At 58.1% G+C, this 15,887-nt stretch overlaps 2 protein-coding genes across 2 annotated transcripts; one reads left to right on the top strand and one right to left on the bottom strand.

The window, feature by feature from the left end:
• Positions 1 to 503: 503 nt before the first annotated feature.
• Positions 504 to 5,409, bottom strand: EVX2 (even-skipped homeobox 2). Its single transcript, XM_035567439.2, is given in 7 exon segments — positions 504 to 701; positions 703 to 1,164; positions 1,595 to 1,854; positions 3,033 to 3,149; positions 3,152 to 3,247; positions 3,250 to 3,890; positions 4,728 to 5,409. Coding segments are annotated over 6 exon segments (1,338 nt in total). The 5' UTR covers positions 3,455 to 3,890; positions 4,728 to 5,409.
• A 4,943-nt stretch (positions 5,410 to 10,352) lies between these two features.
• On the top strand, positions 10,353 to 14,324 carry HOXD13 (homeobox D13). Its single transcript, XM_035567566.2, is given in 4 exon segments — positions 10,353 to 10,380; positions 10,414 to 10,692; positions 10,695 to 11,045; positions 11,809 to 14,324. Coding segments are annotated over 4 exon segments (909 nt in total). The 3' UTR covers positions 12,060 to 14,324.
• The last annotated feature ends 1,563 nt before the right edge of the window (positions 14,325 to 15,887 follow it).

Here is a 15,887-nt window from a genome sequence, read left to right as displayed (position 1 = left end):
TAGCTGGAAAGCACGAGCTTAAAAAAATGCCTCTCCCAATGCTGTCAATCTCCCACCTCCCTTCCCGTTACTGGCCCGTCGCAGCAGCCTCGTTAGCTACCGCTTTCCGTGCGTAAAATACGCGAGACATTTCCCATTTATTCCAACTCAGACCGAAACAATAATAATAATAATAATAAAAAGGGGGGGAAAGAATGTAAGAAAGGAACACAAACACCTTCCTCGGGCCGGCCCCCTTCCCCGGCGGCCCGCAGCCCCGCCGAGCCGGCCGTCGGGCGGCGCGGGGCCGCTCCGCGCACCTCAGGGGCGCCTCCGCGGGTGCGCAGGGACGCGGAGCGCCCTCTCCGCCGAGCCCCGCTCCCCGCCGCGACGGGGCGGTCAGCGCCAGTCACGCCGGGGGAACCGGCGGCCGGGCCCGGGGCGCACCCCGTCCCGGAGCCGCCGCCGCCGCCCTCCCGCCCCCCCTACAAAACGCCCCCCGCCCCGGGCGCGGGCCGGGGTAGTTATCTGGTGAGCGGCGCCTCCTCCCGCTGGTCCGGCGAGGCGACGGCGGCCTTGCTGAGCACGGCGGCCGAGTAGGGCAGGAAGCCGCTTTCGGAGCGCTGCGCGGCCGCGGTGCACGGGAAGTCGGTGGCGGCGGCGCCCCGCGAGCCCAGCGCCGAGGCCGCCGCCGCCGCCGCCGCCGCCGTCTGGCTGCTGTGGGCAGCTGAGGCAGGAGCAGGGCGCCGAGCCCCCCGGCGGCCCCGACCCCGCCGCCGCCGCCGCAGCCGCCGCCGCCGCCGCCGCCGCCGAGGCGGCCGCGCTGCTGTTGAGGCCGGCGGCGGCGGCGGCCGGCGCCTGGTAGAGGCCGGGGTGTCGGAAGCTGCAGAGCAGCTCCGGGCGCGAGTAGGGGTGCGAGAGGGCGCGGAAGGTGTCCAGCGGGCGGATGGAGGTGGCGAAGGGCGCGGCGGCGGCGCCCGAGGCGGCGGCAGCGGCGGCGGCGGCGGTGACCCCGACGTGCGGGTAGTAGTGGAGCGGGACGTGCGAGTGGAAGGGGTAGGGCAGGCTGCCCGTGGCGGCCGCGTGGGTCATCATGTAGGTGTAGAAGCTGGGGTCGGCCGGGTGGGGCCACGACATGGCCAGGCGCTGCCGCTTGTCCTTCATGCGCCGGTTCTGGAACCACACCTGGCGGGGACAAAAGCACAGCGCGGCCTCAGCTCCGCTCCGCAGCCCGCAGCCCCCAGCCCGCAGCCCGCAGCCCGCTCCCGGCCCGCTCCCGGCCTCCCGGGCCGAGGCACCGGCGGGCACCGACGCCTCCGTCCCTCGCCCGCCCGAAGCAACCGGCTGAGCCTGTGCCCGGGGAGGATCCCTTCGATCCGCAGCAAACGTTTTCCCTTCGAACCCTCCCCTCCCCCTCCACGGAGGACCGTGACCTCCGGTACTGACGCGCTCGTCCCTCTGCCTCTGCCCCCACCTCCCCTCCCCGGGTACCAGCTGCGTTTATTTTCTCTCCCCTCTTCTCTTTAGGAAACGCGCTAGCTCAATAAATTCCACCGAGGAAACTAAAAATAAAGACAAGGCAAGCGGCAAGTTTGGGGAGCGGGGTGCGCCGTACCTTGATGGTGGTCTCGGGGAGGTTGAGGGCGGCGGCCAGCTCGCAGCGCCGCGGCCGCGACACGTAGTTCTCCCGGTAAAACTCCTTCTCCAGGCGGGCGATCTGCTCGCGGGTGAAGGCGGTGCGGTACCGCCGCACCTGGTCGGCCCCCGCCGCCGAGCCGCCCAGCGCGCTGGTGCTGTGCAGGCTGCCCAGGCCGGCGGCGGGGGCGGCGGCGGCGGCGGCGGGGGCGCTGGGCGCGGGGCTGCTCTCCGCGTAGCCTGCGGGGCGAGCGCACCGTCAAAGCGGCCGGGGCAGTCCCGGCCCGCGCGGCCTTCCCGCGAGCTGTCACCCGGACAAATTGCTGCCCTTCACAGGATCGATACGCTTGGGTCTGGGTGGGCTTTTTTCTTCCTTTCTTTCTTTTTTTTTCTTTTTTTTGGGGGGGGGGTAGGGGTGGGGGGGGGGCTATTTTGGGGGTCTTTTTTCTTTCTTTCTTTTTTATTTTTTTTATTATTTTGTGTCGCATAGCCGCCTTATTGCGAGCAAACCGGGCGGTTCGTGTGGCTACAAAGCGGCAGCGCCGGGAGCCGCCGAGCCCCGGGAAGGGCGTGCGGGGGCTCGGCCGGGCTGCCGGGAGCCCTGGGCTCTCCTCTCGCCTTTCGCCCTTGGAGGGGCTCGGTTTCGTTTGAGACGAACCGAGTATGAGCAGCCCTAGCGCCAATTTTTCTCGCGCATTCCGTCGAGGATCCCTTCCTTTCTTTGGCACATTTGAGGGAAAAGGCATGCACTGTGGCCCCTAGGAAATCCACCGCTCACCTGGCTCCCCCCCCCTCCCGCCCCAGTTACAGCGATAATAACAGCCATCGTCCATCACCATGCCCCGCAAAGCGGGAACGAGACGGGGCTGTTCCAGCTCCTCCGTTATAAACAGAGGAAAAGTGAACAATGCCCAGTTACTCTTAAATGGACACGGGATGACACGTTGCATATACACAGAGAAGGACAAACGCAGACAAATATGGATAGTTTCCTCGCCCTTCTCCCTCTCTCTCTAATTTAATCTATGTATGTATGTATACACACACACATATACACGGCTTGAGGGACGCAGAGGGCTCCAAGGGCGCGAGGAAAAATAAGGAGAAAGGTTCCCCTAAATCCAGGTGGGTGGATGTTCGTGCCCACAGCTATTCTGGATATCTATCTACATACCGATGGAGCTGGGCACGCACACACACACACGCACCCGCAGAGGAGCTGCCCGGGCAGTGTCCCGGCTATCGGGATAGCGCAGCAATCACAATAATATTTTACAGCCTCCAGCTCTGTCTCGGCAGAAGAGAGAGCGCCGTTTGCAGAGGCGAGCAACTTTGGCGGTGTCGGTGGGTTCGCTTGGCTTTTTAAACCCGGTTGGCAAAGCGCAGGGCTTAGATGGAGATGAGAAACGAAGAGTTACCTTTGTTACTGTTTTCCTTCAGCTGGGAGGAAGTCAGGCTGGCCGGGGAGCGGAGTGCGGAGCAGCCCACCTCCACATCACTGTTCATATCTGCCTCTTGAGCAACTTCCGAATAAAGGCTGATTTCTTCCTGCTTTCCGACGGCGGGATTTCGGACGAGACGGCGCTTTCGCTGCTCGGGTGCTGAAGATTGAATAAAGTGTCTATTTCGAATTGCCTTTGGCGGAGATGTCCCCTATCGCGCTGTGCAGGGAGGCGGAAGTTAGTCTCGGGCTGAGGCGACCACTGTGCTGAGAATTTTCAAGGGCCTCCAGCACCGCATTTCCAGCTGAGTCTGACAAATTCGAGAGCCTTTTGCCAGCTGTAGGGCTGTGCAGCCCTCTCTCCATCAGGATCATCTCTTTTCTTATTCTTTCCATCATCTCAGCTTTATAAAAAATGTCAAAGTTGCAGGGCTGGTCCTGTACTAATGATGAGCTGCAGCAGGGGCTAATTCACATTCAGCCCGGCAAGTGTCTCTAAATATTATTATCTCTTTTTGAGGGAGGCGTAAAAATTGTGGGATGCCAAAGCGAGGGAATGACTGGTCAAAATGACCCATACATCCTTTCTAGCCCGAAATGTCATTCATCAAAAAGTAGTGCTCGTCATTAAGGTACGAATGACGCTGTTCGAATAATCATTTATTGTAACAGGTTTATAAGCAAATAAATACAAGCTCCTGTCAGTGGATAATGAAGGCGGCTTCTGAGCAGACAAATATATCCAGGTGGAAAGAAAGAAAGACAAGAAGTGAGGAGTAAAGCTCTTGTCCTTTGCTTGATCAGATCTTGCTTGAATTGCTCTGGGGTTTGGCCTCTGGGGTGAAATTGACAGTCTGATTAATAAAATGAGCTGTGCAACATTTCCCCCTTCATTTAGGTGCATCATTATGCTCTGATTTTTGTTTTGTTGCCTTTTAGGTCCTAATGATGCAGCTTCTTTCTCATTTGTCCTCGGACAGAACTACATGCTAAATATTAGATAACGCTTTTCTTTATTATTATCTCTAAGGGCGGATTTTAGATCGCGAACGCGAGGAAACGTTGGGAGAGGAGCGACGGACCGAGAATCCCCTGCCGCTGACATCTATTTTCTCTTCCCTCCCATTTTTCCGACTGCATTAGTACTTTTATTTAGGAATTACTCCATAACCCTCATGCACCCCTCACACTCGCGAACCCTACACAGACTTTATAAGCCCGCTGCTGCCGGCACACGCCGGTTCAAGCGGACCTACAGCAGTCTCCTGGAAACTGAAATAGAACTCCTCGTTTCTAATATCTTTTCTTCGTTGCGACTTTAAACACGATCTCCTTCCTACTTTCTGTAATCCCGTTTCTCGACGAAGCTAGCCTGCGATTTTTCTCCCCTTCTGGGACAATGCTCGCTCTCGTACGCTCTGCTAGCGGAGAGAAGAACCGAAGGGCATTAAATGCGTCCGTGATTTAAAACACCCCGCCGCCGTGCCGTCTCATCCTGGCGGCGGGTTTCTCTCTCCAGCCCTTTCCTTCTTCCCTCCCCACCGCCAATAAAGTCTCCCCACTTAAAAGTATTATTATCAGAAGTCATAGAAATAGGCGATACGCGGCTTTATTGTCTGCAGGCACGGAAGCAGCCGGGATATCACCTCCAACCCCCTGTCTCCAAAGTTACCTGTGGCTCGGTTAGCTCATCCCTCCGCTCTTTTCCGGGTGATGTGGAGTGCAGCGTCTGGGAGCTGCAGGGGACACGGGCTACCACGCTCGGCAGACGTGACAGTCGGAAAGTCTCCCTTCAGTGATAACTTTGCTAGTAATAATGACGCTGATGGCAACCATTTAAACGAAGATAAATCCTTTGTCGTTAGCATCTCTGGAGTGCTCTTCGGTAGCTGCCCAGCCTTTATTCTCTCCGTGATTTTTTTCACCCACATCATCTAGTATTTAGACCCTGAGAACCCGAGGGTTTGATCGCCCGGAGAAACACCCCAACGTTTCCTGTGATTAAAAGCGGGGTCGATTTTTTTCGAGGAGAGCTGTTCCCGCTAATGTTAGTCACACACATCTCCTAAGTTCTTGTGCTCTTGCGCATGATTCATAGCTCGAAAATGGGATACTTGTCAGATTTTTTTTTTTTTTTAATAACGTGTTAAAGTCTCCCTAAACATTCCACAAAATATTTAGGAAACATTCTAGGCGTTGTTTGCAAAATCCAGCCTTCCATTAATGAGCGTTTTATGTCAGCCCTTTGAAATGTGAATTTAGACTGCAGTGTGGTGTCCTGCGTTTTACAGCCCCAAAACCAGACAAAAGTAAATATCAACTTTTCCTTGCCCGCGGGCGCGGCGGCGGTGTGGGACGGGGCGGCGGGGCAGCGGGCAGCCCCCGCACCGGGCACCGGGACCCCGGCACCGCGCTGCCGGCACCGCGGGCGGGCACGGTGGTGTCCCCGCGGCTACCCCCTGTCTCGGCTGCCATCCACCGCGGCCACACCGCGCCGGTGTCGGGGAGCTGCGGACCGGGGCGGGCAGAGCCGCCGGTACCGGGGTGCTGGAGGCCCTGCTCCCCCCGCAGCTGCCCGCGGCCCCGGCGGCCCGGCCGCGCCGGCGGAGCGGAAGCCTGCGGCGGGGTTTATTGCTGTCGTTTGGCGCCCTCGTCTGTTTTCTTAAACGCTGTAGCAGGGCGAGCATCTTCCCCGGGCCTCTCGGAAGGCGCAGCCACATCCCCGGCGCGGTGGAGGGGGCGCGCAGCCCAGCCCGGCACGACCCGGGGCTCTGGGGGGTCACCGCGGCACGGGAACGGGGGGGGACGCTTTTAGTGCTGTGCTGCTGGGGGGCAGCCTGTCTGAAAGGTCCCGGTGTGAGAAGAGCAGGCTACACGCAAGTGAGGCTGTGAATGATCTTTATTAGTGTTGGTTTGTGTTTTGCACCTTTTAAATAATTCTGATTCCTTAGTTTATGTACGAAGTATCTCAAGGCATGGCTACATTCCTATGCAAGGGAAATAGCATGCCATAAAGGACCCTAATAATCTTCCACTAAGATGTTGGGCAAGAAAAATGTTCCCCCGTGCAGTTAATCAGTTAAACCTTCAACCCACTAATAAACTAGTCATCCGATATTTATATTCCCAGCATACCAGATGTATTTACTGAACCAATGTTTATCAGTGTTTTTCTTGTTTTGTTTTTGTTTGTGGATATTTTTTTCCCCCAAACAATAGCACAACCGAAAAATCTTTCGTCGTTTGTTTATGGTCCGTCAAAACCAGCCGCTCAGCCTAGAGAACCTCCGGCATCACAGTGACATTAGTGGGCAAACGGGGAGGAAGTTACAGAGACTGCCGAAATATGCGAAGTTTTTTTAGACTCTGTTTACTCAGTTGTTCTTATAAGTTTAAAGAGCTGCTCAGGACTATGGCCAAACTTCTTTTTCTTTTTACCTTGAAAGTTATTCCTCGAGGCATCAAAGAATATTTTCAGTCCTCTTTTATTACACGTTAGCCGGGGAAAAAAAAAATCACAACTTAATTGAAACGCAGCTCATATTAAGCCAACCGAACAGCATCTCGGTCAACATTTAACCAGTCACGGGGCTCTCGGGAAGACGGACAGGGCAAGCTGCTTCCTCCTGCTCGGCGGGGCAGGCTGCCAGCCGGGCCCCGGGGCTGCGCGCAGTTCCGCCGGGACATCCGCGGCCGCGCAGCGCCTCCGGGGCCAGCCCCGCGGGATGCCTGGGGAGCGGGTGCCAGGCTCGGGGGGGTGATGGGGACGGCCGAGATGTGGCCGCTCTGGGCTTTTTAGGGCTGGGGGGCCCGAGCAGGCGGCGGCACTGGGGCTGCCCCGGGACCCGGCGGAGCGGAGCGCCCCGCGCAGTGCCCGCGGCGGGCGGCGGCAGGGGCGGCGGCGCCACCTGGCGGCGCTGCGCGGAGCTGCGCGGTGGCGCTGCCTGCGCCCTGCTCCGCCGGAGGCCGCCGGGCCCCGCCGCTCCGAGCGGGCGGTGTCGGGGGGCTCGGCCGGGTGCCCGCGGCCCCGCTGTCCGCCCCTGCCCCTCGGGGAGACGGCGGAGGAGGCGACCCCAGTGCGTCCCCGAGTGGCACGACCCCTGGGCAGCGACCCTCCGGCTTTGCGGGGTTAATGGTTGCGGGAAGTCCTCTGCGGCCGGCCCTGCGAGCGAACAGATTTTAATTTAAAAGCTAAAGCGCTACTGCGGTCGGAAAGGTACTCGGCTGGTGTTTCCCTTCAGCCTCAGCTGCGGCGGGGTCGAGGAGCTCGTCCCAGGCCGGAGTCGCCCCGGTGCTGCCTCCCAGCAGAGGGGGGAGTCGGAGGGCGGCCAGCGCCGGCCGTGACCCCAAGGCTCAAGTTCAGCACCCGCCGGGGTGAACCCGCTGCGCGGGGGCCGTGCAGGGGGTACCGAGACAACTTTTTCGCCCTCGGAATGGATTTTTTAAAGCAGAAGTAAATAAAGAGATGGGACACTATGACACGGATTTGGAGGGAAAAAATAGTTTGACAATTTTCCCCCTGCTTGCTGTTAAATCTTTCATTATCGTAACTGGTGCTTAATTATTTATTATTATTATTATTTAAGTACTAGGAAAAAATAAACTGTCGTCTGTTTAGCTATTAAAAGTTCACCCAAGTTAAAAGATAACAACGGAAAGCAGTGGGTATGGGGGAAAGTTTGTCGAAAATATAAATGGATAGTTTTCTCTTCGTTTGTATCCTCTGCTTCCCTGGACGACTACGCATAAATGTGTAAATGTGTATAGTTCTGCAGCAAACGTTCACAAGAGAAGTGATTTCTAAAGTTACAGTTACCAACGGCAAATCCTAGCAAGGAAGGTGATAAAAAATGAGTCTTTTTTTTTTTTCCCTGGGAAACAACTTGGAAAGTACAGACAACCAATACTAAAATTCAGTGCTAAAACTTTGAGTGCATTCCTAACTCTGCTAGACCCTAGCAAAAGTATTTGGGGAAATTAGATAATTTCACGGAAAAAAAAAAAAAAAGAAGAAGAATAAAATCGGGTTTTTCTTTCGGGAGGAGAGCATAGCACTTTTCTGTAGGGATGCTGCCCAGTTTCTGGTGTTACGCAGTTTCCTGTGCAGCGTGTGAGTGGAACATGCCTTGCAGCTCCGGGAGCGCTGGGCACCCGCGGAGTCCCCGGGGGGCAGAGGGAGGCAGTCCCGCAGCGAGGCCGGGGGAGGTCCGGCCTCCACGGGCAGCCCGGGCCGAAGCCGCCGCACGGCCCCCGGGGTGCGGGGCGCGCCCTGCCCCACGGACACCGTGGATGCTCTCAGGTCTCCGACCTCGGCTCCCGGGCTTGTTGGTGTTGTTTTGCGCAGGGCAGTGCTGTTTTCTACACCTCGCACAAAAAGGCTCGTTAGTGACTTGTTGGTCGTAAACCCGCCCGAAGGCCCCGCTCCCCCGGCTACCGAGGGGGTCTCGCTGGAGCAGAGGGCTCGGCGGGGCTGTCGTCCTCCTCGGGCGTCCGTGCGGCGGCACCGGGGTTTGCTTTGATGTCAGGGAGCTCAAACGGCCCCGAAACGTTGGGCTTTAGGAGTTTTTTCTTTCGGCGGCCTGATGAAAAATGTCGTGACGGGAGAGAAAAGTTCATCGCAAGAGGAAACACAACGGGAGATGGAAGTGCAACTGGAAAGATGTCCAGAGAAACAGAGTCCATCGTTCCTCAGAACTTCACTGTGTTAGCAATGGTTTCACTAGAAAGCTGCGTGCAGGGACGTAAAAGGATGAGAAACTCGTGCCCCGACAAACCTTCCTCCTAATTATGCGGGGCTTCGTGTCCTGAACTGAATGCTGCCTCGGCGTAAATCCGAGCGAGACACGTAATCACGCCTGGCTCACTTCTTCCCCTTCTTGGCTGATTACGAAAGATTAACGGCAATTACAAGTGGGTAGAGCTAATGAACGTGAACTTGTGTTTACCATCCGGTTGTTGCTGTGACTGCCGGCCCCTCTCTGCCATTCCTCACCCCGCTCCCACAAGCTGCCGGGGGTCACTGCAGCGGCCACAAAGCTCCACCAAGCCCGGGCCCGGAGGCTGCCGCTGCTCGGCCCCGCCGCAGGCCGGCTGCGGAGGACGGGCCCGGGGCGGCCGCGGTGCCGGCAACGGGCCGCGGCTCCACCGCGGCTCCCCCTCGCCTCTGCCGGGTCTGAGCCACCGCCAGGCCAGCGAGCACGGCCCCGGCTGCCTCCTTCTCGGAGTCTCGCAGTTCCCTGCCCGGGAGGGAGCGCGTTAAGAGCCCGCGGAGCGGCGGGACGTGGCCCACGGGGGCCCGGGCTCGTCTTCGGAGCGCGCTCCCTTTCCGGCTCCTTGCGCTCCTGCGGCTTCCATCCCGACTCAGCGGGACAGCGGCGAGAGACGGCAGGAGGATTTGCCCCAGTGTCGGAAAGTCACCCTAGAGCAACCGTCAGCGCTAGGGCCCGCTGTCCTGACCAGGCGGCCTCACCGCCACACGGGTGGCGCTGCGAGGGGACGGGCTGCCACGGCTAAGGAGCGCCAGGCCTCGCGCCCCGCGGCTCTGCCGGCTGGCAGCAAGGGGACGAGGGGTGAGGGGTCGGGGGGGACGTCTGCCACGGGCGAGCGCTCGGTGGGGCAGGCGGGTAGGACCCTACGACAAAGCCGGGAAGGAGAGAAAGAGAGGAGGACCGGAGGATGGGCTGCAGAGGCCGTGGCGGCTTCTCCCCCCGCCTCGGCCGCAACAATAGGCTCGGGGAGGTGTCGCTGTGCCGCGGGGAGGGGACGCCGAGGGTCGCCGGGCTGCGGGCAACCGGGGAGGGAAGACCCCCGAGGCGCGCGGCTTGAAAAGGGCCAGCGGAGGATCGAGGGTCCACCGCTGGCCCTTTTGAAGCCGCGGCGAGGCGGGCGGGGGGGATGAAAGCGGCGGGGGCGAGGCCGGCCCGGAGGGGCATCGCCGCCGCCGCCCGCCCGCCCGGCCCCTCCCCAGCGCCGGGGCCGCGGCGGGGCGGGAGCGCGGCGTCGGGGGGGCGCCGTCGGTGCGGGCCGGGGGCTGCGCGGCGAAAGGGGCAGTGCGGGCGGCGGGACGGTCACATGCTCCGCCGGCAGCCTATGAGCAGCCCCCCGGGCTGCGGCAAACTAATCTGGAGCCGGCCGCCCCCACCCCCGCCCCCCCCCCCCCAACGTGGACTTCGTTTTTATAAACGTACCGCCAGGATCCAACCTGTTGGAGGCAAATAACAATTTGCACCATGCCCGGCCGGGGACCGCGCCGCCGCCCGCGATGTGCAAGGCCATGAGCAAGGCAGCGAGCTGGGAGATGGACGGACTGCGCGGCGACACCAGCGGCGGCGGCGGCGGCGGGGGAGGCGGCGGCGGAGGCGGAGGTGGCGGCGGCGGCGCCCCCGGGCAGTGCCGTAATTTTCTCTCCTCGCCCGTTTTCGGGGCGGCGCACACGGGCCGCGCGGCCGCCGCCGCCGCCGCCGCCGCCGCCGCCTCGGGGTTCGCTTACGGCGGCGGAGGGGAGCGGCCGGGGGCGGCGGCGCGGGCAGACCCCCCGGCCAAGGACTGCCCGGGCTCCGGCGCGCCGCCCGCCGCCCCCGCGCTCGGCTATGGGTATCACTTTGGCAATGGATACTATAGCTGCAGGATGTCCCACGGGTTGGGATCCAGCAGAACGCCCTGAAGTCTCCCCCCCATGCCTCCATTGGCGGCTTTCCCGTGGAAAAGTACATGGACGTCTCCAGTCTGACCAGCACGAGTGTCCCCGCCAATGAAGTCTCCTCCAGGGCGAAGGAAGTGTCCTTCTACCAGGGCTATACAACCCCCTACCAGCACGTTCCTGGGTACATAGACATGGTCTCAACGTTTGGCTCTGGGGAACCGAGACACGAAACATACATATCAATGGAGGGCTATCAGTCCTGGACTCTGGCTAATGGCTGGAATAGTCAGGTTTACTGTGCCAAAGATCAGACACAGAGCTCACACTTTTGGAAATCGTCCTTTCCAGGTACGAGAGGGAGAGAACCGGGCTGAGCCGAACCCCCCCGCACTCCTCCGCCCGCCCGTCCCCTCCCCCCCGCGGGGCTGAGGAGCGGCCTGGCGAGCTGGACACGCCGCACAGCCACGCACAGAGCGGAGAGAGAGAGGGGGGACGGCGGATTTCTTCCTTGCCCCCCACCCACCCCGAGGAAAGCTCCCCCCGTGCTTTCCGCCCCGCGGGACAGACCCGGTGCCCCCCGGCCACTTAGCAGCAGGGCCCCGCGTCCCCGTCCCGCGGGCGCCGGGCGGCCTCGGGCTCCTTCTTCTGCTTCTCCTAACGGGGCCTCGGTTTGTATTTACGTTTGCAGTTTGCAGGACGATGATGGCTTGAAGGCTTGCGCTTCTCCGCTTCTCCGGCTGGCGATTGACCCGGCCCCAGAGCACTTAAGAGACTGCGAGTAGCGAGGGCACGCAGGCACAAACCACATGCAAACAAACCCACACCAAAGGGATGTCTGTGCGCTGCCAGGACCGACCTGCTCTCAGCCCCGAGCCAGTGCCCCCGCCGTCCTGCATGCTCGCTAGCGATGCATGCCTGAAAAGTGATGACAGTCCATCAAGGTTTCGGTGCTTTACTAACGCGCAATAATGTGGCCGTGTAAATAATAATAAACTGTAAACAGCCTGGCATTATTTATTTGCCCGTGAAAACCAGTGCCCAACAAGTATCAGTTAAGCTTTAAACGCCTGTAATAAAATTCTAATTTTTCACATAATGTCTTTTACAATAGGGGACGTTGCACTAAACCAGCCAGATATGTGTGTCTACCGGCGTGGGAGAAAGAAGCGAGTGCCGTACACAAAACTCCAGCTTAAAGAACTCGAGAATGAATATGCCATTAACAAGTTCATTAACAAGGACAAGAGGCGAAGGATATCCGCAGCCACAAACCTGTCTGAGAGACAAGTTACCATTTGGTTTCAGAACAGGAGGGTGAAGGATAAGAAAATAGTCTCCAAACTGAAAGACAACGTTTCTTGATCTATTAGTTGCGGACAGTGATGGATATATAAACTCAATTTACGACCAGCTAAAGGCTTTTGGAAAGACTTGAAAACATATTTAATTTTTTTTCTCCTTCCAGCGGTGGCGAAGTTTTGTGACTTGTTTTCCATTTCCATGAACGTCAGCGTTTTTCTCTCGGTCGAAGGGAGCGCTGACAAACCTTGACTTTATAGTTCTGTTTCTTCCTTTTTTTAAAAAAATAATATTAATAATAATATTAATATTAATTATATTTTCTGTTCTTCCCTCTAGGCCAGTATAAACGAATTTAAATATGTTGAACGGTTACAGTTATAACTTTCTTAAATGTTTAACTCTTGGGGGGGGGATGTCTGTAATTTTTGTCTCTGAACAACAGCCAGTGCCAAAAAGTGTCAGTTTTGATTTGCTACCGTAAACTTCAAAACGTGCCGAGGGACAAAAATATCCGTCGGAGAAGGCAAGAAAGCCGCAGCGGGACCCGTGCAGCGCCGCGCTGCTTCCAGCCCCCGCGGAGCCCGCCGGCAGCCGGAGAGAGCTGTGCACCGCGCGGAGCGGTAACGTGCGCGGTCGGGTTTCGAGGGGCTTTTTCGGGGGAGAACCCGCTGTGAGCTCCTCGGGGGCACCGGGCAGAGACCCGGCTCCCTCGCGAGGCGTGTAGGTTTTTGGGGCTGCGCTTTCTTTTTTCAGCCGGAGGCTTCCGCGCTCCGCGGCCCGCGCAGGCGGCGGCTCTCGGCGGGGCTCCGCGGGGCTCCGCGGCCGCGGAGCGGAGCGCCTCCGGGGGTCCCGGCACGGCCCGGGAGAGGCTGGCCCCGAGAGGTGTGCGTAAATCTGCGCAGCTTGCCCGAAAAGCGCCCGGCCCGCTCTCTCCTGTGTGCCCGGACAAGCACGGGGCTCTTCTGCTTCCTCCCACCACGGCGTTTAAAAAACCCTCCTGGTCGGAGAAGTGAAGCTCAACTGCTAACTTTTAATTTGCAAAACTAAACGGGTGTTAATGACAGAAGCAATAAATGATTAGTTTCAAAAGATGCCATAATTTATATGGGCCGAAAGGCTAGGACTTTGCTGAGTTTGTGTTATTTTAAACCTAGTGTGCATGTTATGATATACACAGGGTGGGCAGACACGCTAGCCAACTACTAGGAGAGAGAAGCGGTACCTCTCTGTTAATGTGCCTCGTTTAATTATTAAAACGTGTGTGTTCCGAACTAGTATTATTTATTATAATATCCTATTGCTCTAAACACTTTGATTACCAGTGTATGTGGGTAAGACATACAGTAAGACTGTTTCTCCATAAACCATTTTTATTTCCCTTCTTGTCTTAAAGTCTGCTTTTACTTTGTCTTGGAAATATGGGCTGAACTTCCCAGCTGTTAATGATGTTGCCAAACTGTTCCTGAACCGCCTTTAATAAAACGATTTCTTTTCGATATATATAAAAAGAGGACGAAATTCGCCTTCTTTTCGCAGCAGGGCGTTTTGCGATCTCCAGGCTTGCGTGGGATCTTCTCAGGGCCCTTCGGAGAGGAGAGGAGGAAAGGATGAGGGTCTCATTGAAGGAGGGAAAGGCGTTCCGAGTGGGCCTTTTCGCCGGGAAAAGAAATTTCGAGGAAGAAATGCTGCTGGCGAGAAGTACGCGGGGCAGGAGCCGGGGGGCAGCTGCCCCCTGCCTTTCGCCTCTCCCCCCTCGGCCCGGTTCTGCCTGCCCTGTGCGGGGCTCGCCGCTGCCCGGGGCCTTTCTGTGCCCCCTGGGGCCGAATCCGGCCCTCGTCGTCCTCCCGGCGGAGCTCCGCGGCCGCTGCTCTCCGGCCGCTCGGCGGCCGGCTGCATCCACCGGGGAGCTATCTTCCGCCGCCTCCGCCCTCTTCCTTCCCCTTTCTCTTCCGCTCGCACATTCTCCACTTTTGAGGGGTTTCTTTTCCCCGACCGGACCCGGAGGATTTCCCACTCGGTTCCCTTGCAAGCGGCGCTTTCTGCGCTGATTCCGGGAAGCCGGGACCGGGGCCGCGTCGCGCCGGTGCCTGCGAGAGCCCGATCTGGTGGTGCAGCCTTGTTTTCTCCGCAGGAGAAAGATTCCCTAAATTCTTCTTTTCCTCTCTCCCGGCACCTCCCCCAGCACACATACTTCGGCCCCATTAATCCCGAGGAGTTTTCACCCGCCGATTTTCCCGGCCGGGCCCCGCCGGAGCCTCCCTTCCCTCCCTGGCCGCTGCCCGGCCTCCCAGCAGGCGCAGCCGTGCCACGGCCGAGACCCCCTTCCCAGGGCAGGAGGAAGCCCGGGCGGGCTGGCAAATCGCTACCAGATGGAGAGGAGCCGCCTGCTCCTCTCGGAACAACGTGCAGAAACACAGCGAAAGAGGCCGGGAGGGCGGCGAGGCCAGCGCCGCCCGTCGAGCTGCCGGGGCGGCGGGGGTCGGTTCCCGGGGCTGCCCCCCCCGGCTGGGGCTCCGAGGAGGGGGCGAGGCGGTTGGGCTGCGGGGCAGAGCGTCTGGCTTCGGGCAGTCCGCAGGCACCTCGAGAAAGTCGGCTGCAGATGCGTGGTGGCACGCTGACGATGCACTGCAAGGCGGCCGGGGCTGCCATTGAGCCGCGGCGCTGTCAGGCAGCGAGATTTCCGAGCCATGTTTGAGGCAATCCTGCCATCTCCTGGACAACCCCTGGCATAGGCGGGGAGCCCCGGGCTGGCCGAGGCAGCCGCGATTGCGAGTGATGGATGGGAACGGGAGGCTGCGCGGTCACACGCAGAGCAGCCCGCATCTTTCCGCCGGGGGACTGCGCCAGTGAGATTACGGTGTGGTCAGCTCTGATGTCGAGGCCGATCCCATTGCCTATTAAAAAAAAAAAAAAAAAAAGAGCGGAAAGGAGCGTGTGAAAGCAGAGCTCCGGGTCGTTCTGTTCCTCAGCAGTGATATTTCCTGTAAAGACACAGACAGGGGGACACCCGCTGCATTAAAACGCCGCCCTCCAAACCAGAAGCCGGCTGTGGCTGGAAAAATAAAAATTAAAAAAAAAATAGCAAAAGTCCGTCCGAGGCTATCTGCATCACAGCGACAGCAAATCTCCCGTGAAACAAGATGTTTTTGTCAGGTCTTTTCCCTACAGGCTTAAACATAAACATGGCTTTCCTCAGCTGTGTCTCCAGCTACTCGAGATTTTGCTTTTCATATTTCTCGCAGCATTAGTTAGCAATTACAGATGAGCATTAATTGAAAGCTCTGTTTTCTCTAACCTCATAAAAGTTAGTTTGAAGTGTCACCTTTCTTTCCGGTAACTGGGAACTCACATCCATTCCTCGTGTTTATTACGGGCAAAAATACAGTCTTTGAACACAAAATGTTCCTTCTGTTTTCCGAGAACCAGCAGCCAGAGTCAGCTCTTTCGTAAAAGGCGATTATGAAAAGAAACTATTACCTATCCTCTTGGGGAGAAAAAAAGCAGAAAACAAATAAGCTAATAAGAGGGAGATTCAATTGGTAGACATAATTCAAACAATAAAAATTAAAGGCAGTGGTCAGTAATATCCTCCAGCGATGCTTGTGTGGTCCTGTGTGGCCTAGGGGAGGGCAATCATTTAAAGATTTCTTTCAGGGCAATGAAATTACCGCAGAATTTACCCCAATTTCCCATTAAACAAAGAGATGAATTTGATTAGGAAAATGTCAAGCGGAGCAGCGTCTCTGATCTCGGCGTAGAAATAAAACCGAGATTAAAACTATGATTAACAGGACAATAACGGGGAAAATTAACCCTACCTGTTAACTAGGTTCGAGTTTTTAAGCGAGGTAATGAAAGTGACGGAGGCCGGGCACCGGGGCTCTGCTT

This window comes from Cygnus atratus, chromosome 6 (assembly GCF_013377495.2).
Source record: "Cygnus atratus isolate AKBS03 ecotype Queensland, Australia chromosome 6, CAtr_DNAZoo_HiC_assembly, whole genome shotgun sequence".
Lineage (NCBI taxonomy): Eukaryota > Metazoa > Chordata > Aves > Anseriformes > Anatidae > Cygnus > Cygnus atratus.
The sequence above is the reverse complement of the archived record's forward strand: the minus strand, read 5'-3'. Positions and strand labels throughout refer to the sequence as shown.